The following is a 25,697-nucleotide window of genomic DNA, read 5'->3' on the forward strand; positions in this document are numbered from 1 at the left end:
AGGGGCTGGTGTCACTTGTCATCTGAGCCCTGCTGCCCCCCCTCCACACACACACACACACACACCCCGTGCGGGGCTGGCATTGCTTGAGCCTGGCCTGCCCCCCTGCTTGGCTGGTGTTGCTGCTCACTCAAACCCTGTCTCCCCACAGATTGATGGAGCCCTTTCTCCCCCGGCCCTGCCCAAAGAGCTGGCATTGCCACTCCCCCCACCCCGTATGTTCCTCTTTGCCCCCCTAGGGGTGCGTGCCCCACTTTTTTGGCAAAGGTGGGCATTTGTCCTGTTTGTTCTTGCCAACTGACGATCAATTGGCAAGAGCAAATGGGACAAACGCCCACTTTTGCCAAAAAAGTTCGGACAGCCAGGACAGGTCTTAATAAAGTCCCGGACAAAATGGGACATATGGTCACTATAATCAGAGGTGCTCCAGGAATGAATTGTGTCATGAAAGTCTCACAAGGACAATGCCTACCTTGTGGGGCAATTGTGTGTGTATGGGGTATGCATTGCGGGAGAAGAGAAGTAATGAAGGCAGGGGAATATACTAGCAGTGGGAAGGCCAGCATAAGGGGGAAGAGGAGAGGAGGCCAAGGAATAGAATCATATCAGTTTTGCCCAAAACAGGTAGAGCTCTATACTCCTCCCTTGCTCAATACTTGGTGGTTGTCTCCTGGGAAGACATTAAGAGTCATTCTGCAGCTCTGTTACTTGGGATACTTCCACAATTGCCACGACACTAGTGAGATATTGAAATTAATCCAAAATAAATGCATCATGATCACCATTTGTAAAAAAAAATCCATCATTTTGATGAGAATGAGGGCAGCAAGTAATGGTGTAACAGAGGGCTAGCTCAGTGGTTTGAGCACTAGTCTCCTAAACCCAGTGCTGTGAGTTCAATCCTTGAGGGGGCCACTTAGGGATCTGGGGCAAAAATCAGTACTTGGTCCTGCTAGTGAAGGCAGGGGGCTGGACTTGATGACCTTTCAAGGTCTTTTCCAGTTCTAGGAGATAGGCATATCTCTTATTATTAAACTAAACTTCAGCATCAGGTGCCGTACTTCTACTGAGCAATGATTTTGAATCTTGGTTAAACATATGGACGGTAGCGAACGAAGAAGGTTAAATTAATTGCAAAGTTTACATCTTTATTTGACTCAAAACAGTGCCTGTATAACTGGTTGGATAAAACCATAAAAGAAATATTATATGCCATTGGTATACAGTAGAAATATCTCTCGCCATCTTTAAAAATTAAAATGTGTTATGGTAAAATAAAAAAAAGAGTTGGAGTAATAAGGGTCATAGTTCAACTCCTCTTTTTGCTAGTAGACATAGCTGCAGTCATCTAAAATTATATAGTGGGCTAGATTATATGAAAATGACAGTGGCAGATTAAAGCAGCATAAAAACCCATATAGACAAAGATAGAAATTTCCCTATAAAATGCTATAAACTGTTTGTTGCGGGAAAGGGTGGGGGAGGCTTAGAGTTCATGCAGTGTGTATTTGTGTGTTTGGTTGTTGTTGGTTTTTGTTGATGTTGTTTTGCTTTCTTGTTTGCAACTTTCTATGGGCATAATCATGCCATCTCCACTGTAAAAGGAGGGAAGAGGAAGTGGGGAGCCTTTCCTCCCACAAAGCAAATAGCAGGGCATGATTACTACATTGCACACAGGTGTGGACTGCTGAGCTCAAAACAGCTAATGCTCATGTCTATATATCATATCCGCAAGAGGACTTAATCTGCTGCATAGAGGACAGAACTCTTCCCCCTATGTTGGCTGGTGCATATCCTCTCTCAACAGCAAGCACTAGATGGCAGATGGCAGGCACGCAGGTTGCTTCCACTCAGAAGAGCAGCAAAATGCACCCCACAGCATGGAGCTGCAGCCCTCTGATGGAATCCTGCCCTGCCAGGATAACTGGAGCAGACAACACCCCAGATTCCATTTCTGCTCTCCCCTCCCCACCACAGTTACACGAGCCAGGGTCTGAGTTAGTCATAAATTTTAGATCTATACCCTACATCACAGCAAGAAAACAGTTCTGTATATGTAACCCCTTGGGGTTTAGACAGCATGGCCTGTGTAAATCTTTTTCTGAACGGGGGAAGGGGAGCAGAAGAGTAAGGAGGGAAACTCCAGGGTGTGGCTCTGGAGTTCCAGAGAGAAAGAAGGGCTGCAGCTCGCAGGCCCTCACAAAGTGAAGCAGCAGAGAACCTGCCTGAAGCCTGGGAAGGACAGGGCAGCCAATCAGGGACCCCCCAGGACCAGAGCTCTACCATTTTTGCCGCCCCAAGCAAAAAAAAAAAAAGAGCAGCTCGGACTTCCTCCGCTGGTGCCTGGAGCCAGCCCTGCCCAGGACAGAAGCCAGGAGGAGCCCTGTGCCAGGGAGGAATCACCCAAGAAGGACAGGCCGGAGGTGGACCCAGTATCACTGCTGCCCAGAGCTGCGTGGGGCTGTGAGTACTGGGGCTTGTGACTCTGCACTGGAAATAAGGAGGGAGGCTGCTAGCTAGTTAAGTGGGGAGGTGGTCGCTCTGTGTGGCTTTGCAGAGAGTGCCAGAAGAGGGCACGAGAGGGGTTTGTTGGGGGAAAGTTCACTGGCGCCGAAGACGACCAGGAGCACCCAAGACTCACCACTGGACTGGAACTTTGCTCAGGATTCCTGAACTCTGTCTGCCCTTTCAGACTGTGCTACAACTGGGCCTGGGGGGGGCCTTGGTTTGAATGCAACCCTGTTTTACTGCTCCCCCTATATTTCCCCTTGTTGTTTTTCTCCTCTCATCCCTCTGTAAATAAATATTTCCCTTTCTTATATCCATTGTACTTTCCCTGTGGGGGTGTGCGTTCACTCGGGGGGGGGGGGGGGGTTGGAACACGTGCCCCTGGGGTGGAAGGGATTTTTTCCTGCTGCATTCCTGTGCGCACCTTCTCTTGGCCAGAGCTGCCTGCAGGGCAGACTCCATCTTGGCTACAAGGGCGCTAGAGTTACATATAGAAGGGTATGACATTGGCTGTAATGTAATTTCCAGAATAGCCCTAAAAGTCTTGTGCATATAGACAGTTACTGAAGCTACATTAATTGCATCCATGCTGAATTCTAACTTCCTGCAACGGCTGACTCTATGGATAGGTCTTGTAATATCTTTTATTGAATCAACTTCTGTTGGTGAAAGAAGTTTTTGAGCTCCACAGAACTCCTTGTCTCTTTCATATCTTGAGATCAGCACGGCTACAACTCTATGGATACACACATAGTAAACAAAATGCAAGGGGTGGGGGAGAAGAAAAATGCACAAGCGTTCAGGAAAATGCCAGGCTACAAATTGCTTTTGAAATCAAAAGCACAAGGTAGCAGATGTATTGCATCTACATATCCATTTGGAAGTTTATCCATTGGCAAAAGACCTTCAGAGAATACTCAGGATTATCACAGAGTTGCTATTCTGTAGTGAGCTAAGTGGCTTGAAAGGAACTGTACTGCAGCACAGAAAAAAAAAACACGTCTACAGCATGATTCAGAATTAATCATAATATAAACACTGTGCTCATTCTTACCGTTTAGTATCAACTGTAGTTGTGGTGGTTGTGTCTGGTGGGGTTCTGGACTGCCTGTATTAAAACATTCAATGAAAAGTATCTGAGCATTTTTCTTTAAGAAGAAAATTCATTCTCTAATTTGCCATTTAGAAATAGGTTTGAGAGGTGCAATAGAATACCGAGAATGGTGAAATTAGCATGCTCCTTCACAAAAAGCTATACATTCATTTGTTATTACAGAAATATGCATAGCCCCTCCATAGTAAGATTGGAGGGAGCATTTCAATGAAAGGGCAGTTTTCAGACTGCCACACCCACAACTCCCAACAACTTGGTAAAAACAAAACAAAAGCAGTTGAAATTTGTCCATAAGAGAGTTAGTGGGTTGGTTTGCTTGTTTGCTTGTTTGTTTTAATACATTTTTGGGTAAATCAGATATCCCGTTTCAAGTTATGTAGGTATACATGTTTTGACTGGTTGAAGATTTATTCAGTCTTGTACATACAAAACTCCACCATTTATATTCATACTTTTCATACATGATTTGTATGTGCAAAGTTTTTCTTTTTACTGAAAAAAGCTCACTATTTATCTATATGCAAGAATATATTTAAACAATTATAAGCAGTTCAACATCAGGCCCGTGTGTTCATATAAGCTTTTGTGTTTGCATATAACATGGCCAAGTTTGGGTGGATTTTCATAGGAAAAGGCTTATCCCTGACACAGGGCAACCCCCTACCAAATTTGAAGGCATTGCTCCAAAGCAGGGATCGGCAACCTTTGGCATGCGGCCTACCAGGGTAAGCACCCTGCCGGGCTGGGCTGGTTTGTTTACCTGCCTCGTCCACAGGTTCAGCCGATCATGGCTCCCACCAGCCGCAGTTCGCCGTCCCAGGCCAATGGGGGATGCAGGAAGTGGCGCGGGCCAAGGGATGTGCTGGCCACCGCTTCCCTCAGCCCCCATTGGCCCCAATCCTGCAAATATGTATGCACCTGCTTAAATTTATACACTGAGTTCAATTCACAAAATTTTGCTTCCATAAATAAAATTTCACTTAGAAACACTGAGATCACAATGCAATTTTTCAGAATAAAGATAACACCCACATCTTGTGTGTGTAAATATACACATTTTCAATAATTCATCCATATTTAACATTGAGATGTGAGCAGTTTCATTATTCATCAGACAGAAAGCAGATGCAGCTGTAGCATTAAAAACTAAACATTCACTTCTTACATAACTGCAGCTAATTTTAGCACAAGTTTTTCTGCATTTCCTAAACCCCGGCTACTGAGAGCTGATTCAGTGGAAGTTAAGCGTCCTCAGCACCTTGCAGGATCACGTATAATAATAATAAACACCTAAATGCCATTCTTAGTTCTTACCCTTTGTTTTCCACAGTAACTGTGGTGTTCTTATAACCGGAGACTGGTGGTGGCATCCAAGACTGCCTGTTAAGTATTAATTAATAATTCAATTATAGAGTATGAGTATGTAGTGTTTAGTGGATGAACAGCAATTTAATTTTATTTGAAAAGAGAATGTTAGAATCTCAGAAGTGATATAGAAAATGCTTATAACATTTCCTAAATTATTATTCTTCTTTTAAACTTATTTTCCAGTGCCTTCATAGCAACCACCATCTTGACACACCATTCTGTTCACTCTGTTAGAGCATTTAATGCAAGTGGACATAAAGTGAAACCTTTAATTACAGTGGTGCAACCAATGTACAAAATACAATCTTTGGTCCAAGTTCTTCTTTGGTGCAGCTCAAGTGAAGAAAAAATTTAGCCCCTTGTGCCAATAAAACAGGTCTCATAAGGGACAACCAGATGGGTCAAACCCCCAAGCCCAGCTGACAGATCTGGAAAGCTTGATGTATTTACGTGGCCTCCATAACACATTCAGATTCTGCAGAATCTAAGTTTTCATTCTAACAAAAGTAAGTTTGTAGCCATCATTGCTGTGAAGAAAAACCTTCCAAATGTGAACCGAGTGTAATTAATGCAGTGGTGTCTTCCCAAGTCTGCAGACAGCGTAAGGAAAATGACTGAGGGGAGTAAACTGTCTGCCCCTCCATTAATCTCATTAGGGATGTTAATTCTAACACAACAACAATACTTTAATTTCAATGTCAACAATTTAATTGCTGATCATTTTAGTATATGGAATGGAGATGGAATTGGAACAAAGCCAGAAGGGACAGAATTTGGGAGCTGCTGCCAGGAAGGTAATGCACAAGAAAATGGGTATCCACCAGCAGCCCATTTTTAGTTAATAATTCAGTTCTCTGCTAGGGATGCCACCTGTGCAGGTTTTCCCAGAATCCCCCTTTTTTTGAGGTAACTGCCCTGGGAAATCTGTAAGGGTACTCAGTACACACTTCCAGTTGTCCAGTTTAATAGCCTCAGGATCCTACTGGGTGTCCCAGTCTTCTGAACCTTAAAGGTGGCAACTCTGTTCTCTACTCCATAGCCAATTGTCTCCATCTCCCAGCTAATGCCATTGAAATCAAACAAGTTTCTAACCCTAATTTTTATCTATTATAGAAAACAGTACTATTATTGTTCATTTGTAGAGAAGTAGTGTGTAGTGGCTCTAATCAAGAACCAGTGCTAGACCCCACCCAAATAGGCAGTAAAAAGAGAGTCCCTGCCCCCACAGTGATCCAGTGGGGAATAGCCAGATAATGATAATTTTCAGGAGCAGAACTCTTTTTAAAAGAATTCCAAACTTTTTAGAGGAAGTTATTTTTCCAATATATCTTAGCACATTACTGATGCACAACAGTACTGTATGTATCCTCGGAGAGCAAAACAAAGGTGATATTGAATACCTTTTGTGCTTCACAGGAGATGTGGTGGTGGTGGTGGTTGATGTATTTGAAGGAGTCCAGGACTGTCTGTTAACAAAAGAGACTTAGTTTGCTCATTGTTTTTCAGTGATGTTATGATTTTAATTGATAAACTAAGGAATGGGATCTTTGCTATCACTGCACTCTTTAAAGGATGGAATTATAAACACTAATTGGTACAATTATAGCTACATATGTTGGCTAAGATTTTCAAAAGTGATTAGTGATTTCATTAGTGATGGCACAAGGGGCTTAGTTTTGGATGCCCAATTTAAGATATGTTGAAGGGTCCTTATATTCAAATTGGGCACCCAAAATCATTAGCCCCTTGTAAAAATCTTGACCATTATATCCATCCATGTCACTACACTACATTTTATAGCCACCAAAACATTAAAAAAAATCTCTATTTTTCACATTTTGAATTGTATGTTTCTTAATCAGATACTATTATTGTGGCAATGCTGTACATTCTCGATTCCCTTCATCTTCATCAGGTGTGCCATAGTATGCATAGATCAGGAATGAGGTTATCCGTAACCAAAGCTATCAGTGAGGCTATCCGTAACTAAAGCTAGCAACCACCTCCATCAGCACTGGTTTGGTTTCAGATGCTTTCTTATTATTAGGATGGAAGTTCAACAAAGTATGAAGCACATTTACTGAGGAATGCCGCTATAGGGTCAGCGATCACGTGGTCACCAAAAGCTTTGGAGTTGTAATAAGATCACCAATGATGGCCATAGACTGAATATCGAGCCAGACCATCTTAAGAACCTAGGTAGAGATCAATCTGGGTGGCGCATGATTTACAAGAAGGCTACATCCTTTGGGAGTTGCCATGATGATGATGATGGATGATGAATGCTGTACATTTAAGTACTTGCCTACAAGACTATTTGACATTCTACCCTACAGCGATTTCCTCATAAGAAATTTTCATTTCATGTTATTGTCCTATTGTCTCAACTTTTGAATTAGTGAGGATAAATATAATATGAAATCAATCACAATTCTTGTTATGAACATTCTTCAGGGGAACAAGTGTAGAGGGCCAGTGCAAAGCCTATATACCGTTTAAGTTCCACCATGAGTCCTCTTTTGAATTTCTCTCTAGGCATATTCAGAATTATCTCCAGCCACAACATAAAACCCAGTTTATATGATATTTCACATATCATTACCATACTATTTACAACAAAGTTGTGAGAAATCTTAATACGAAAGCATAGTCTCACTTGCACTGTACGTGTCATAGTCACTCAGTTTCACTTTACAGTTATCTCACCACTTCCCAGGGTTACACTTACATGTACTGTTTGATTATCATAACCAACTATATTGGACATAATTTATCACTGATATAACTGACATTGAATGAACTTGGACCAGCAGGGAATTTGACCAATTGAATTTATAAATATAATAGCTGAGCTTTTTTTACCTTTATTTTCTTAAATGGAGACTTAAATTACTCATGTGCCAACAGTAATTTAGAAGGTATGTTTTCAGTGTTGTTCACCAAACACTAGTATATATTTAATGTGGTCATCCCTGACTCAACAAAAAATTTAGAACAGGTCAAAACTTTTTGCCAATGGAAAACGGGGTTTGAATAAATGAAAATTTTCACAGGAAGTGTCTGGTTTCCTCCAAACTTTTAGATATTTTTCTTTGAAAACCAAAAACCTCCAACCCAATTTTTTTTTTAGTTTTCAGCTGCCAAAAATTCTTTCAGTTTTTCAGTTTTCATTTGTTCAACAAAGTCAAAGTTTTCTGCTGAAAAGTTTGATGAAAAAGTTTTTCACCTAAATTAAAAAAAATATTCTCACCAGCTCTGAAATCTTTGTCACATCACACACTATTGTTTATGCTCTCTATTCATCCTTGATATATGCATCACTAATAAAATAACAGTAATAAGAATGTATAAGGATATTTTTAAGGGTTAGCAGGTCTCAGACTCTTACCTGTTAGTTGTCCTATTATCTAAGGGTGGGGAATTATTTGCTTTATCAGCATCTCTTGTGTCTGAAATTCTGTATTGAAATACAGAACAAAATTCATTTTCATAAAACATTTAGATTAGAATCATGTCTTTAAAAATACACTAAATAAAATGGCAACATCAACTATTACTTCGTGTGGCTGCATAGCTTATGACAGCCAGTACATGATGTTGATGAGTAAGAATAGTATAGTAACCGAACCAATACACATAATTTCAATGCATATATGTGACTGAAAAAAAGAATATAAACTATGTCTAAATTCTGAGTGCTTAAATATCCTGTAACTACCACAGTCATCATTAAAATGAAATGATTAGAATTTTTCCTTTAAACTGTCTGTGACTACTATTAAGATCAAACTGTTAGAAAGTCTTTTGATGAGGCAGTACTGTATATTTATAATCAACCCCCTCTTCCACTGTCCCATGAGAGGTACAATGTTCTTTCATGATGGCTTTTAGAGATCAATGTGATTTGAAGAAACTCTAGTACAGAATCAGTGATGGAACAGATGTGTGACCTTCAGGGGTAACATTAGCCAAAGAGGTTAGATTATTTGTACTTAATATTGATTTTATTCAGCCATTAGATTTGCATTAAGGATCAAGCACATGACTTTTCATGCCTTTTATGGATTCTATAGTCATTGCCTAAAACTTTTCCAAACTGTTAGTGAATTCACTCTTAGGATAAGATAGCATTTTTATCTTTCACTAAAGTCTGAGTATCACAAATATTCTAGCAGCACTGATAACATTTACCAAGTTCTATCCTCATTCCATGTGTGGAACTCCCTTTGGTATCAACAGGAGTTCTGCACAAAGATCAAGTGTACTATATATACTTTAAGGTTGATTATAAACACTAAGTTGGAGTTGTTTATCTTAAATGTTTGGCTTAAATAACTGAAAGCAGTTGAAGTTGGTTGTCAGTCAAGACCCATTTAGAAAGAAGAAAAAAAAAATCCTGAAGAAGAGCTATGTGGCACATAAAAACTTCTTTCTTTCATGAGCAGAAGTTGCTCCAATAAAACAAAGGTTCTCAACCTTTTTCTTTCTGAAGCCCGCCCCAACATATTATTAAAAACGCCACGGCCCACCTGTGTCACAACAACTGGTTTTCTGCATATAAAAGCCAGTGCTGGTATTACGAGGTAGCAAGCAGGGCAATTACCTGGAGCCTCATGCAGGGGCGGCTCTAGGAATTGCGCCGCCCCAAGCAGGGCGGCACGCCGTGGGGGGCGCTCTGGCAGTCGCCGGTCCCACAGCTCCAGTGGACCTCCTGCAGATGTGTCTGCGGAGGGTCCGCTGGTCCCGCGGCTCCGGTGGACCTCCCGCAGGCACACCTGCGGATGCTCCACCGAAGCCGCGGGACCAGCGGACCGTCCGCAGGCATGTCTGCAGGAGGTCCACCAGAGCTGCCTGCCGCCCTCCCGCGGCACGCCGCCCCAAGCATGCGCTTGGCGTGCTGGGGTCTGGAGCCGGCCCTGGCCTCATGTCACAAGGGCCCCCACAGAGCTACATTGCTCGGCTTCAAGCTCGGGTGGCAGAACTTAGGGCCTGGGCTTCAGCCCCATATGGCAGGGCTTTGGTTTTCTGCCCTGGGCCCCAGAAAATCTAATGCTAGCCCTGGTTGGTGGCATCCCAGATTCTTGCCACCCCAAGGTGGCCTCGGACCCCTGGTGAGAATCACTGCAATAAAAGATATTATCTCACTTGTCTCTGAAAAATGGTTGTCAGTCAAGACCCATTTATTTAAATACAAAAATGAAAATAATTCCAGGGGTTTTTTTTATAAAAAAGAGTGCCCATCCAGTGCAATAGACACAGAACAATAATTAGCCATGTTCAGTCAGAGAACTACTAATCAGATGTCACTGACTGAAACAAAGAATTACATATTCTGCCTTCAGATACACATGTGGAGCACCAATTGTTTTCAATGGAAATTCTTGCATAGCCATTCCAGGGTCCAATTTGTGCAATGTGTTTTCTAGATTTTTTTTTAATTCTTAAAATTAGATATGTAAGTATCTATTGGGTTTATTCAAGTTGCTCCTGCCCCAGGCAATTTGAGACTGTAGCCTGCAGTTATTCAGAAGACCACTAGAGGTCTCACTAAGCTTGCTAACATTACAGGGGCCATAGGGATGAAAAATTCTTAAAGTAATTCTCAACCAGCTGTTATTCACTGAGACTTACACCCTTGTCCTTCATTCTGCTTTTTATTGAGGACATTGCAGAAAAATCAAAATCTACTTCTTTAATTTCCCTAGTGTTACTGTCCTGACATCTCACCTCTCATGCCAACAATGGAGTGGAAGACTGAGGTTGGCATGAGTGTTCTTTTTATTTATTTCAGTAGCCTTTTTCAAGACTCAGATATCATAGAAGGCAATTGTTAGTGTTTATTCTTCACCACATCAGTTTTGGAGTCAGCAATAGTTTGTACAAAGAAGTAAAAGCGTAAAGATCATCATGATGACTAGTTGATTTTAAGGCATGTCTTCCACCTCTTCCCCACATATCTAATTAGTTCTCAATAAGAAGGGAGAAACAATCTGGGTAAAATAAGACACGACCCTTTCCCCCACACTTCTCATAAATAAAGTAAGGGTTTATGATACATTGTGGGAGGGAAGTGTAGGGACTCGGAAGGAATGAGAAATTTGGGTGAGGCCTCTTCAATGTGAATGTTTGAGGCTGGTCCATTGCTAATTCACATACATGACAGAGACTGTATTTGCTGGCAGAAATGTTGTATATATTTATATGTCACACAGAGGAGCCAATTCTCCACTCACTTGCATGGGAGTAAATCAGCAGGAATTCCATTTACAATACTAGGAAATCCCTTTTAACAGTAGAATCTATTCAGTGCTACAGACACAGAATAATAAAAATAGAAACTCTCTTTTGAAGGTGAAAACAAGTCTAAACATCAACATAAACTTATGTGCAGACTGGTACACCATTCTGCTATGTGAATGCTTTCTGGACACAGAACTATACAACCAATATATCACTCCTCACATAGGTGCTGATTCTGTGGGTGCTCTGGGGCTGGAGCAGCCATGGAAAAAAATTAGAGGGTGTTCAGCAGCCACCAGCAGTCCCACGGATCAGCGCCTCTCTCCCACTCCTCCTGTGTGTCGCAAATCAGCTGTTCAGCAGCATGCAGGAGGTGCTGGGGGGGAGAGGAGGAATTGTGGGACAGGAAGAGGTTGGGGAGGGAATGGGAAGAAGCAGGGCAGGGGCAGAGCGGGAGCAGGAAGAGGTGGGGCAGGGGTAAGGGCCTGGGGGAGGGGAGGAGTGGGGGCAGGGCCCAGGGCAGAGCGAGGGCGGGGCCTGGGGCAGAGCAGGGGTGGAGCAGGGTATGGCTTGAGGGAAGGGGTGGAGTGGAGTGGGGTCTTGGGCAGAGCCAGGGTCGAGCACCCCTCAGGAACAGAGAAAGTCAGTGCCTATGTCTTCTCAAGACAAAAGATCTTGGAGGGAAAAATACACATACAGTAGTTTTAGAAAATAAATAAATCAGACTATCGTGGTATAAATGCAAAATTTAATATGCCACTCATCCATTTTACTTGTTAATACTTTTCCTTTTGTAGACAAAACATATACAAAACCCCACTTGCATGAAAACGACAAAATATTGTATATAAGAATATGCTACCTGTCTAAAGTAGTATCAGATCTGTATCGGCCAAGTAAAACTTTCTGATCTTCCTTTTCATTCAAGTTACTGTTATAAAGAAAAAATAGTTAGACGTAATTAAAAACAAACTCTTTTTAAAGTATGCATTTGTTTGCAAAAATGACATTCTAAATAAGCATATATACAAATGTATTTTAACATTTTTATTCATTTGATCAAAATGAAAACAATATGCAAGTGTTGATGTAAGACATTATGAAGTACTCCAATATATTCAGAGTTAAAGGCCAGATCCTGTTCCCATTGAAGTCGATAGGAGGTAAGTAATTAATGATAGTGGGAGGAAGAGCAGGCCCAAATTGAACAAAACAAGTTCTTTGCATAAACAGGACTTTAGTGTGTGTATTTTCCTTTATCTCTAGCAATACCATTTGACAGATGTATAGACATACTACTTACTGTACCTCTGTAAACTATCTTGAGATTTGTATTGGTTAAGCACAACTCTGCCATAGTTTTCATTAGTACTGCAATTAAAAAAAAGTCAGATCTTTGGTGAAAATCAAATTATTTAAACAAAGACCAATTTCTTGACAACGATTTATGTCTTGACTCAGATCTAACATCAGTTTTAAACCATTTTAACTCCACTGACAGCAGCTCTTGTCTATACGCTCTTTGGAATGGGGACTGTCTCTTACTATGTATTTGTATGGTGCCTAGCTCAATGGATGCCTGAACTTGATTGCAGCTTCTAGGGATTATTGTAATACCAATCATAATAATAGGGTACCACAGTAGGTTTAAGTATTGGTCCTGATGCAATTAAGTTCCTTAAATAAACGTGTCAACATTAAATAATTGGCATTTTTCCAGACATGGAAAATCAGGTATTCCAGTAATCAAAACATAAGGGAATGTCATCTTGAGCCTATCCTGTGAGGTGCTGAGCACATCTAGCAAGATGCGGTGCACTCCAAGCTCCCACTGATGTAACAGTGGAAGTTTAGGATGTTAACAGCTTGCAGGAGGCGTTCAGCAGCACCTCAGAGTTGGGCCAATAGAGATTTTATAGTGAAATAAATGCAAACCCACTTGCAAAAAAATTAGATAATAGAATAATTTTTTTTTAAAAACCAGAAGAGTATGTTAACCTGCAGTCAGGGAAAATATGCTGCATATGATCTTTACTGCCTGAACTGAAATTAATTCTTTCCTTACCTCTCCTCCTCAGGTCTTTTCTTTATCCAGCTGCTATCCTGCAACAGGGTCCTTCGCTTGCTGTTGTCATCATGAACAACCTGTTGTTTGCTTTTCCCTGTAAGAGTGGGACTCTTTGCATTTATCAATGCAGAAGCACAATTATTGAAAAAACTATGCAATAAAGGTCTAAAACTTAGAATAGCATTAGAAATACTTGTTTTTCTGAGAAAGTTTGCAATATAGCTATATATATTTATGGCACAAACTGACTCTTTAGATATTACACATGAAGATCAAGGCTTCTTTAATATCAGTCTGCTAAGCCACACATGCAGTCGTTCAGCGGGTCATTTGGGTATTAGAAGTTACCTTCCTAAGTGTTCCATGTTTTACCAATAAATAACCTGCTGTGCTGCAACCAGTGTAGAAGTCCCTGAATCCCACTTTACCAGTCTGAATTCACAATTTCAGCTTAAAAATCAACAGCTTGATTTACTTCTGAACGAACACAAATAGAGTTGATTTGATGAGTGAATTAGAAAATATCCATTAATGTGTTACAAACATGCAAAATAACCTTAACGAACAGTCTTAATGCCTGGTACTCTGAAGAATATTATTTCATATGATCCATGAGAACATATTCTCAGTGTATTAGACAGCTGTGAATAATTGTGCTTTTAGTGGTAGTTTGGCCCCATGGGAAAATCCTCCCTGTTCGTTCTTAAGCCTATTACAGCTACACATCTACCTCAACATAACGCTGTCCTCGGGAGCCAAAAAATCTTACCGCGTTATAGGTGAAACTGTGTTATATTGAACTTGCTTTGATCCACCGGAGAGCGCAGCCCTGCCCCCCCCGGAGCACTGCTTTACTGCGTTATATCCGAATTCATGTTATATCGGGTCGTGTTATATTGGGGTAGCGGTGTATATCCTTTTCTCCCCATCTGAGCTCCTTACCATCACTTTGTTTTCTACCATTACTGCACCTTCCCTTTAATTGTGTGTTCAGCTGCAGTGGAAGCTCAATCCTGCGGTCATGACACATGGAAACTCCTTTTGAAGCCAAGTTGGAGGTGACAAATTAGACTTATGATGTACATATGAGACCCTCATTAAGGACACAAACTTAATAAATTGGGCCTGGTCTACACTGGGAGGGGGGGGGTTCGAACTTAGGTACGCAAGTTCAGCTACGCGAATAGCGTAGCTGAACTCGAACTACCTTAGTTCGAACTACTTACCCGTCCTGACAGCGCGGGATCGAAGTCCGCGGCTCCCCCGTCGACTCCGCCACCGCCGTTCGCGGTGGTGGAGTTCCAGAGTCGACGGGAGCGCGTTCGGAGTTCGATATATCGCGTCTAGATGAGACGCGATATATCGAACTCCGAGAAGTCGATCGCTACCCGCCGACCCAGGCGGGTAGTATGGACGTACCCTTGGAGTGCTAAGAAACAATGGGTTCTGCACTCTCTTTTGGGAAGCCTATTGGATTACTATATCGTGCCTAGCCTCTGAGCACCACAGCAAAAACACATCAAAACACCTTGCTTCACTCAGAATGGATTTGAGCAGATATAACTAAACATCATTCAGATTGAAAATATATGGTTGTGCTCTTTGTGTTTGGAAAGACATATCACTTCACAAACAGAGTACACACAGTCGGTATTGTGTTCATTTGTCGCACCAGTATTTTGCTCTGACTTGTGAAAAAAGGAAGCCAAGTTCCTTTTATCCACGAAATTCAAGTGTAGTGACAAGTATGAAGAACCACAAATACATAGGCCAGATAGAGGAAGTGAAACACAGCAAAGGAGATGATTGTTTCTTTAAAGGGAGAGTGCCTGGAGTACATTCTTCAGAAATATTTTCTTTAGTGAAAAATCAATGTCAGAGTACAAAGATGGAATTCTGTATTACATTTAAAATCAAGAAAAGACTGCAAGCCCTAACATGTCCTCTACCATTTTCTGTGGATCCCTGTCAGGGCCACCCAGAGGATTCAGGGGGCCTGGGGCAAAGCAATTTTGGGGTCCCCTTCCATAAAAAAAGTTGCAAAACTATAGAATACTATATTCTCATGGGGGCCCCTGTGGGGCCCAGGGCCTGGGGCAAATTGCTCCATTTGCCCCCGCCCCTCCCGCCGCTCTGTTCTCTGTAGGACAACTGGGATGTTCACATGCAGAATCAAAGACAGATTTTTGTCACTGGACCAGTAATGTTACCAATATTTTAATATGAGCTTCCAAAAATGTCTCCCTAATTTCTCCTTCTCTTGTGCTGTGGTTGTGAATGGCTAGCCAACTACAAAAGAAGTTTCTCCTCCCTTGGTTTTCACACTTCAACTGCTAGAAGAGGGCCTCACCCTCCCTGATTGAACTAACCTCATTATCTCTAGCCTGCTTCTTGCTTGCATATATATACCTGCCCCTGGATATTTCCACTACATGCATCCGACGAAGTGGGTGTTCACCCATGAAAGTTCATGCTGCAATACATCTGTTAGTCTATAAGGTGCCACAGGACTCTTTGCTGCTTTTACAGATCCAGACTAACATGGCTACCCTTCTGATATTTTTTTCCTCGTAGCTACAGTCAAAGATGGAGGCAGCACCAATTAGCAATCAAACCTATATTAAATGCACTTGCCTATAAAATGTATAATTTGCTCAGTGTATTGATAGTATAGCACAGTATTGTGTAGTATCATGATGGACATGGAATAACAATCACAATAGGCAGGCAGACAAATAGAACTTCCGACATTTGACAACTGAGGATGGAGGTTTGCAGACTTTGTAAAGGGAACTGTACGCTCTCCCCCTCCAAGTAATTTTTTTTAATACCTTACATCTGGTGCAAAACATTTGCTCTTCAAAATTATTTTTATGAGCTCCAAGCCTAAAAGCCATCTTCTGCAAGAATGGGTTAGCAGTATCCAAAAGGAAGAACTCCATCAGAAATAAGGAAATCTTCCCAGCACTCCCTTCATATTGGTAGCATAATTTTAGCAAAGGACTCCTGCAAACCCTTTCCAACACATTTAAGGTTCTGCTCTAAAGTCAGTTACATTCTCACACATCTCTAAAAATCTGCTATTACGCATAAGCACAAGCATAGATGTGGTGTTTTCAAGATGCACATCAATATATACCCAAGAGTACATCAAGCCTAGTGTGTGGAACATTCATTTCTCCCCAGTGGCACATCATGAGAGTAAAATTACTCCAAAAGTCCATTTTGGATTTTTTAATACTTCTTAATTTAATAATCCAATTAACTTGAAATGAAGCCCCATCTAGAGGCAGCAGATAAACAATATGCATTTAATGTTTGCTTGTAATACTGCAGTGCAAATAGTTTACTGTTAATGTGTGTTTCTACTGTATGTGTGGCCCTATCTGCATCAAATTGTATCTGTACTGATCAAGTCAAGGATGAAATATATTAATGTGCTTATACAGATTTAATGCATATATTTTGCTGCAGCTTGTCCTTAGCCCTTGAGCAAGTACAAAAGGGAGGGGAGGATACAAGGAGCAACCTTTAATGCATCTGTAAAACCGAGCACATGCTGCAGCCATTTCAAGCATGTAATGGTGGCTTTGCTCCACAAGAATTCCTGTTTGAGGCGTTCTCCTTTGTGTAGTGAGGTTCCTTGCTATCCCCTATGGATGCTCTGCGGAAATGCAGCAACTAACAGAGATTTATATTTCAGTTATTTTAAATGGCAGTATAAACATATTTGCTTAAAACCAAGGAAAACATTTTAATTAGGGCTGTCAATTGATCACAGTTAACTTAAGCAATTAACTCAAAGCAAATTAACTTGATTAAAAAAATTAATCGCGATTAATCACAGTTTTAATCGCACTGTTAAACAATAATAGAATGCCAATTGAAATTTATTATAAATCTTTTTGGATGTTTTTCTACATTTTCAACTATATTGATTTCAATTACAACACAGAATACAAAGTGTACAGTGTTTTGTTTTTGAGTGCAGTTATGTAACAAAAAAATCTACATTTGTAAATTGCACTTTCACGATAAAGAGATTGCACTACAGTACTTGTAAGAGATGAAGTGAAAAACACTATTTCTTTTGTTTATCTTTTTTACAGTGCAAATATTTGTAATAAAAATAGTTATATAAAGTGAGCACTCTACACTTTGTATTCTGTGCTGCAATTGAAATAAATATATTTGAAAATGTAGAAAAACATGCAAAATATTTAAATAAATTGTATGCTGTTACTGTTTAACAATGTGATTAAAACTGCGATTAATCATGATTTTTAAAAAAATCTCATGATTAATCGCAATTAACTTTTGTAATCGTTTGACGGTCCTAATTTTAATAGATATGGGGAAGTAAGAAGCCTGTTTAGCCTTTGCTTGTTTTGGAGCTGGTGTGGAACGAAGCCTTTACTGAGGTTCTGAAATGTTCAGCTATGAGTCTTTTCATGGCTGGGTCCTGATCCTGCTTACAATGTAGTCAGTGGTAAAATTGTAACTGATGTCCATTTTCATAGGAGAGGACCCTGGGTGTCCAGCCAAAACCAGAACCTGAAGTGCTTGAAATCTTTTAAGATTTTTAACGCAATTGTGTCAAATGCAGAAGAATATGTGTCATTAGGCTTCTAATAAGCATCTGGACATTTATCCCAGCAGAACCCAAACGCCCAACCTTTTGCCATCAGTCTTTTCCTAATCACCATCCATATTTCTCCTTTCTAGGCATTATTACAGACAGGGTTGACAGTAACAAAAATCTTGCCTGATAACCACCAATCAATTATATTTTCTTTCCCTCTGTCCTGTCTTCCCAAGTCCTCTTTCCCCAGTCTCTCCCTCTCCAACAATCTGAAATTACCAGGTGTATTGGGGAGAGGGACAATGTTGCAGGGAGTAAGCCTGCCCCTCCCTTTCTCTCTCTGCAAATCCTTAGCCTGCTCTGCTCACACTGCCTGTTCTCTCTGATTCCCTCAACAGCAGCTGAGCATGTCCCCAACTATGCTGCTCCTTGGTCTCCAGGGTAACCACAGGCACTAATGAGAGCGGAAGCCATGCTCTATCCCTGCTGTTTCCCTCCCCCACTCCTCCCTTGTGTAGTGCTGGCATTCCTAGCACTTCAGACAGAATGAAAATGCTGATAAGGATCAAGCAGCGCTGCTGCCTCCACCTCCCAAACCGGTCCTCACATGCATTGCCTAATCAAATAAGTAGTCCGCCATTGTTCTAGGGTGGGCAGCATGCAGTCTGATTTGAAACCGTGTTGAAACAAGAATATGGACGGCACAATGGCACTTGGATTAGGTTCACATACCGCATACATGCAACGAAAAGGGCTTGTTATGCTTTAAATACCCTGAAAGTAACAGCATCAACATACCACTTTGATTAGGGGATGATTTTCCTATGGTGAAGGTCGACATTTTATTCAGGGATGGATCCTCCTTTGGGATCTAAAAGAAAAAACATTAAAGAACAACACTGTGGTGAGATTAAGAATTAGCCTCAAAGACAGTTAGAAATGTTTTGGATGGTGAAACATGCTGTATCTTGGAGGGTTTTAGCTGGTTGTAGTATTAATAGCTAGATTTCAAAAATTAAAAGCATCTTAATAAATACTCACTACAAACCAGAACCTGATCAAGAAATACTTGAGGTCTTCAAGGAGTCATGAAAGCCTCTCAGAGCCAGTGATTTCAGTAGAATATGAATTGTCCAAACCTTAATACTAACCGTCTGATACATGAATTCATATAAACAAAAAAATCACATCTGAAATGTTGAGCTGCTGCAAATACTTCAAACTGTTTAATAATTTGAGACGTAATTTATTTAAAACTAAGCTAGCTTTCTACATCAACCAGCTGTAAAGTGTGGAAAATAAGATGCTTGTCCTAAAGGAGAAAGATTCACAGGATACTAGGATTCACAGGTTATTTTATTAGTATGATATTAGTGGGGCCGGGTCAGGATAGTTTGTGTAGGAGGATTTGGATGTTGGAGAAGAGAGAAAAACTGCCATTCCCTTCTGTTACATGTTCTATGTTTTAAGATTTTGGGTTGTTTTTCTTCCCCTTCTCCTTTCTTTTTCCCCTTGCTTCAGTCTTCACTTTCTTTCCTCTTCCCTCTCCAGCTCTCACCTTTATAACCTTCCCTCTTCTCTCTATCACAATCATTCACTCTCTCAGTCCTTTGTCTTCACCTTGATCCCTTCCATTCTGGGACCTGATCTATCACTCGCTTATGCCAGTTTTACACTGAGGTAAGCAAGTAGTGAATCAGGGCCTATATGTGGAGGGGACGTTTGCTGGAGAACTTTATTAGAGTTTTGGTGGCAACATTTTTTTTTCTTCAACATATTCATTAATGATCTGGATGATGGGATGGATTGTACCCTCAGCAAGTTCGCAGATGACATTAAGTTGGGGAGAGAGGTAGATATGCTGGAGGATAGGGATGGGGTCCAGAGTGACCTAGAGAAATTGGAGGATTGGGCCAAAAGAAATCTGATGAGGTTCAACAAGGACAAGTGCAGAGTCCTGCACTTAGGAAGGAAGAATCCCATGCACTGCTACAGGCTAGGGACCGACTGGCTAAGCAGCAGTTCTGCAGAAAAGGACCTGGGGATTATAGTGGATGAGAAGCTGGATCTGAGTCAACAGTGTGCCCTTGTTGCCAAGAAGGCTAATGTCATATTGGGCTGCATTAGTAGGAGCATTGCCAGCAGACTGAGGGAAGTGATTATTCTCCTCTATTCAGCACTGGTGAGGCCACATCTGGAGTGTTGCGGGGCGGCCAGTTTTGAGTCCCCCACTACAGAAATGATGTGGACAAATTGGAGAGATTCCAGTGGAGAGCAATGAAAATGATTAGGGAGCTGGGGCACATGACTTATGAGGAGAGGTTGAGGGAACTGAGCTTATTTAGTCTGCAGAAGAGAAGAGTGAGAGGGGGATTTGATAGCAGCCTTCAACTATCTGAAGGGCGATTCCAAAGAGGATGGAGCTAGGCTGTTCTCAGTGATGGCAGATGACAGAACAAGGAGCAATGGTCTCAAGTTGCAGTGGGGGGGGGGTCCAGGTTTGATATTAGGATACACTATTTCACTAGGAGGGTGGTGAAGCACTGGAATGGGTTTCCTAGAGAGGTGGTGGAATCTCCATCCTTAGAGGTTTTTAAGGCCTGGCTTGACAAAGCCCTGGCTGGGATGATTTAGTTGGGGTTGGTCCTGCTTTGAGCAGGGGGTTGACCTAGATGACCTCCTGAGGTCTCTTCAACCCTAATCTTCTATATTTCTATGAACATTATATTAGGACAGAGCTTGGGGTGGTCCCTAAGGGTATGTATACTCTGTTGTTGGGACCTTGTCTCGCAGCTCAGGTCGACAGACTCACACTAGTGGGGCTCGGGTTAGCGTGCTAAAAATAACTGTGTAGACCTTGTTTTGACATTTGGACTCGGGCTGGAGCTCAGGCTCTGAAGCTCACCCCATTCCTTAGGCTTCAGAGTCCTAGCTCCAGCCCAAGTCGGAATGCCCACATTGCTATTTTCAGCACGGTAGCATGAGTCTGTCAACCCAGGCGGCGAGACTCACTCCCAATAGTTGTGTAGACATACCCTCTGGAGCTCATCAGCTGGCCTGCAGTTACTTCAGGTGTCCAGTCTGCTAGAGCTTACAAAAACCAGGACAAAACAGTTGCCTGTAAGAATGATAAAGAAGTTCCCTGAAAACAAGTGACATATGGTTACCCTACTTATTTATACAATTTGAGATTGATGTGATGGAACACTATAATGCAGAGCGGGATGTGAGAATGACAGGCAAGAGTCAGGGCAAGGGGAAGGAAGAGACTTCAGGGGGAGGTGGTGGGTGACAAAAAGTTCCTCAAGCTTGGAAAAAATACTAAGGGCAACCCTGACAGTGTATTATTTAAAATTCATGAAAAGTAGCACTGACAAGAAATTGCATTTTTACTGCATTTTTACTTTTTCAATTGAGCTTTGCAAAGTCATTCAGTGAAAACGCTCAAGATTCCTGGCTTCATAATAATAATCAAAACAGCCAAGACTCTGATTAAAGCAAATGGGAATATTTAACAAGGTATTTGTAAAGACAAAAATCAGGTCTGAGTCAGAATATCTTTAAAACTTTCCTACACCCTTAATATCTCACAAATTAGTAAGGAATCTAAATTCCAACATGCTGATATTAAATCACTAACAACACCCTTTCCCTCTTGACTTGTCTGTTGGTACAAAGCATGCACTGGCACTCTGTAATGTACAAAATATGTGATTGCATTATTTAGTCCCCACCCAATAAAAATATGTTCAAGGCTCTGGTAAACCTATCTGATTCTGTAATAACTCATAAAATATCCTTTAAAAATTCTGCCAACACATTAAGGAGAGATATCTGAATTATTCCAAAGACATTCAGTGTAAGTTATCATACAAGCATCACGAGTTAGCAATGAGTTTTTTTGCATAATTTAGGGTACCTACATTGCTATAATCACATGAAAAGCAAGAACACAAGACAGACTCTGATTTTAAAACACACACACACACACACACTGTGGCAACAGCTGACCATCTATTGCTCTTCATTTCATCCAGTACTTGAATAATAGTAGGAAGTTTGACATTTTGACAAGTTTAACAAGCAATCAACTCTGGCAATGGCTTCTTCTGGGATAGCCCAGTTGTTTCTACAGAAAGGGATTGGGTTTATTTTCCAATAAAGATTATTTTTTTAAAGGCAGTTAACCTTTGAAAGCTGAGCATCTCTTCAGGAAAATGAAATCAACTATGGCCCCAACAATCTCAACATGATTTCGGAAAGGCCTATCCTTCTTAATTTTATAGATCTTCCATGATGTCAGGGTAATGCTGATGTAGGTCTTCATAATATGATACCCTTTCTTTTCCTACATGCTTTGATAAGCAGTGAAATAGTTAACAGTGTTGACTCTTAGAGTAATATTATTGTTATCTGTATAGACTGAATGGGGCAGTTCATTTCAGAACCGTTGTTTCAGGCTCCCAGTGGCTGCAGTTCGCCATTCCCAGCCAATGGGAGCTGTGGGAAGCGACGGCCTGCAGACAGTCAACATCAGCAAAATGTCTCATGACCCGCAATCAGATTACCCCAACGGCGGCATGCAGCCCGCGGGTCATAGGTTGCCCACCACTGTATTAAAGGTTACAATGCAATATAAGATTTTTCTGCTCTACTCTCCAGCTTAGTCAATCAGCAACACAGGAGTCAGTTATTGCATACAGCTACATTTCAAGTAGGTGTAGTTTCCAGCTCCATACCCATGCTAGCTTTGATCGAGCTAGTACACCAAAAACAAAAGTGTAGTTGCGGCAGCATAGGTGGTGGGATGGGCTAGTTGCCCAGGAAAGTACCTATGGTCCCGGGCGGAATTATACTCAGACAACTAGCCCAAGCCGCAGCCCATGCTGCCACAGCTACAGTCCTATTTTTAGCACCCTCATTCCATCAAAGCTAATGTACATACACCTACTCTGTTTCATTCCCAACAAGTGAAGAGGAATGCAAATTAGAATAATAGAATCATAGAATCATAGAATCTCAGGGTTGGAAGGGACCTCAGGAGGTCATCTAGTCCAACCCCCTGCTCAAAGCAGGACCAAACCCAACTAAATCATCCCAGCCAGGGCTTTGTCAAGCCTGACCTTAAAAGCCTCTAAGGAAGGAGATTCCACTACCTCCCTAGGTAACCCATTCCAGTTCTTCACCACCCTACTAGTGAAAAAGTTTTTCCTAATATCCAACCTAAACCTCCCCCTCTGCAACTTGAGACCATTACTCCTTGTTCTGTCATCTTCTACCACTGAGAACAGTCTAGATCCATCCTCTTTGGAACCCCCTTTCAGGTAGTTGAAAGCAGCTATCAAATCCCCCCTCATTCTTCTCTTCTGCAGACTAAACAATCCCAGTTCCCTCAGCCTCTCCTCATAAGTCATGTGCTCCAGCCCCCTAATCATTTTTGTTGCCCTCCGCTGGACTCTCTCCAATTTATCCACATCCTTCTTGTAGTGTGGGGCCCAAAACTGGACACAGTACTCCAAATGAGGCCTCACCAGTGCTGAGTAGAGGGGGATGATCACATCCCTTGATCTGCTGGAAATGCCCCTACTTATACAACCCAAAATGCCATTAGCCTTCTTGGCAACAAGGGCACACTGTTGACTCATATTCAGCTTTTCGTCCACCGTAACCCCTAGGTCCTTTTCTGCAGAACTGCTACCCAGCCATTCGGTCCCTAGTCTGTAGCAGTGCATGGGATTCTTCCGTCCTAAGTGCAGGACTCTGCACTTGTCCTTGTTGAACCTCATTATATTTCTTTTGGCCCAATCCTCTAATTTGTCTAGGTCCCTCTGTATCCTATCCCTACCCTCCAGCGTATCAACCACTCCTCCCAGTTTAGTGTCATCTGCAAACTTGCTAAGGGTGCAGTCCACACCATCCTCCAGATCGTTAATGAAGATATTGAACAAAACCGGCCCCAGCACCGACCCTTGGGGCACTCCACTTGATACCGGCTGCCATCTGGACATGGAACCATTGATCACTACCCGTTGAGCCCGACCATCTAGCCAGTTTTCTATCCACCTTACCGTCCATTCATCCAGCCCAGACTTCTTTAACTTGCTGGCAAGAATACTGTGGGAGACTGTAACAAAAGCTTTGCTAAAATCCAGAAATAGTACATCCACTGCTTTCCCCTCATCCACAGAGCTGGTTATCTCGTCATAGAAGGCAATTAGGTTAGTCAGGCATGACTTGCCCTTGGTGAATCCATGTCCAAATTAATTTGAACAAGTGAACCTTTATGGACTACTCTGTCCATGTAGCTGAGTTCCTCCCAGCCTAACTCCCTGGTGTTCCCTATTCCATCCGTGTCTGTCAATAACCATCTCTCCATGATTGTCTCTAGGAGTTTGTAGTTTGATTGCACTATTACTAGCTGACCACAGAAGTACTCTGGCTGGCCAGTCTTTAGCCAGGGTCCAACATGCAGAACCCAAAGCAGTTGGTTTCTTTGTCTCCTCACATGAAGAATACCAAAATCTCTCTCTCTCTCTCTCTCCTTATATCTACCAAAGTTCAATGACCTTGTTTCAGGAGGCAGGAAGGTTTCCTGGAGCTGCAGCTTCCATCTCCCGCTCCCATTCCCCCCTCCCCCCTACAGAGAGTGTTAAGTGGCCCTCCCCCACCCTGGTTTGCCAGATGGCTTTGTCTACCTGGCATATAAATGTAATTTCATTGTCTCTTCCTGCTTAATTTACATTGAAGACACATTCAAGCAGGCAGAACCACATTCCTTTGTCTAGGATGGGTAACTTAAGACCACCCTTACTTACACCTCTTAAGAACATGTGAAGAAATATAAATATGTGCTGGAAACATCACCCATACATACACCACACAATAATATTAATAATCAGCCAGTTTGCCTATGATATCTTAACATGACTGATGATAGCAGTGAGTTGGGGTACACTGAGCTGGTCTGGCCAGCTGTGGCTCACTACTACATTCCGGAGACCCCCTTCCCCTCTGGCACTGGGACGCTATTAGGATCACAATCACACTGGAGTATCAGGTTTCAGAGTAGCAGCCGTGTTAGTCTGTATCCGCAAAAAAAACAGGAGTACTTGTGGCACCTTAAAGACTAACAAATTTATTTTAGCATGAGCTTTCGTGAGCTAAAGCTCACTTCTTCGGATGCATAGAATGGAACACACAGACAGGAGATATTTATACATACAGAGAACATGAAAAGGTGGAAGTATGCATACCAACAGGCAGAGTCTAATCAATTGAGATGAGCTATCGTTAGCAGGAGGAAAAAAAACTTTTTGAAGTGATAATTAAGATGGCCCATAGAAGGTGTGAGGAGAACTTAACATAGGGAAATAGATTCAATTGGTGTAATGACCCAACCATTCCCAGTCTTTGTTTAGACCACAGTTAATAGTATCTAGTTTGCATATTAATTCAAGTTCAGCAGTCTCTCTTTGGAGTCTGTTTTTGAAGTTTTTTTGTTGCAAAATTGCCACCTTCAAGTCTGTCACTGAGTGGTTAGAAAGGTTGAAGTGTTCTCCCACTGGTTTTTGAATGTTATGATTCCTGATGTCAGATTTGTGTCCATTTATTCTTTTGCATAGAGACTGTCCGGTTTGGCCAATGTACATGGCAGAGGGGCATTGCTGGCACATGATGGCATATATCACGTTGGTAGATGTGCAGGTGTACGAGCCCCTGATGGTGTGTCTGATGTGATTAGGTCCTGTGATGGTGTCACTTGAATGGATATGTGGACAGAGCTGGCATCGGGCTATATTGCAAGGATAGGTTCCTGG

At 41.7% G+C, this 25,697-nt stretch overlaps 1 protein-coding gene across 2 annotated transcripts in view; it reads right to left on the minus strand.

The window, feature by feature from the left end:
* Positions 1–25,697, minus strand: part of SCEL (sciellin) — a 116,740-nt gene that overhangs the window by 32,758 nt on the left and 58,285 nt on the right. Inside the window, exons 3-10 of one of the 2 annotated variants that reach the window (XM_045012506.1) lie at positions 18,679–18,751; positions 13,296–13,392; positions 12,539–12,601; positions 12,093–12,161; positions 8,379–8,447; positions 6,391–6,456; positions 4,937–5,002; positions 3,563–3,616 (exon numbers count right to left, since the gene is read on the minus strand). In XM_045012506.1, the coding sequence (XP_044868441.1) occupies positions 3,563–3,616; positions 4,937–5,002; positions 6,391–6,456; positions 8,379–8,447; positions 12,093–12,161; positions 12,539–12,601; positions 13,296–13,392; positions 18,679–18,721 (527 nt within the window). In that variant the 5' untranslated portion in view covers positions 18,722–18,751. The remainder of the gene's footprint in view (positions 1–3,562; positions 3,617–4,936; positions 5,003–6,390; positions 6,457–8,378; positions 8,448–12,092; positions 12,162–12,538; positions 12,602–13,295; positions 13,393–18,678; positions 18,752–25,697) is intronic. The other variant, XM_045012514.1, reaches the window with a different exon arrangement.

The sequence above is a fragment of the Mauremys mutica genome, chromosome 1 (assembly GCF_020497125.1).
Source record: "Mauremys mutica isolate MM-2020 ecotype Southern chromosome 1, ASM2049712v1, whole genome shotgun sequence".
Taxonomy (NCBI): domain Eukaryota; kingdom Metazoa; phylum Chordata; order Testudines; family Geoemydidae; genus Mauremys; species Mauremys mutica.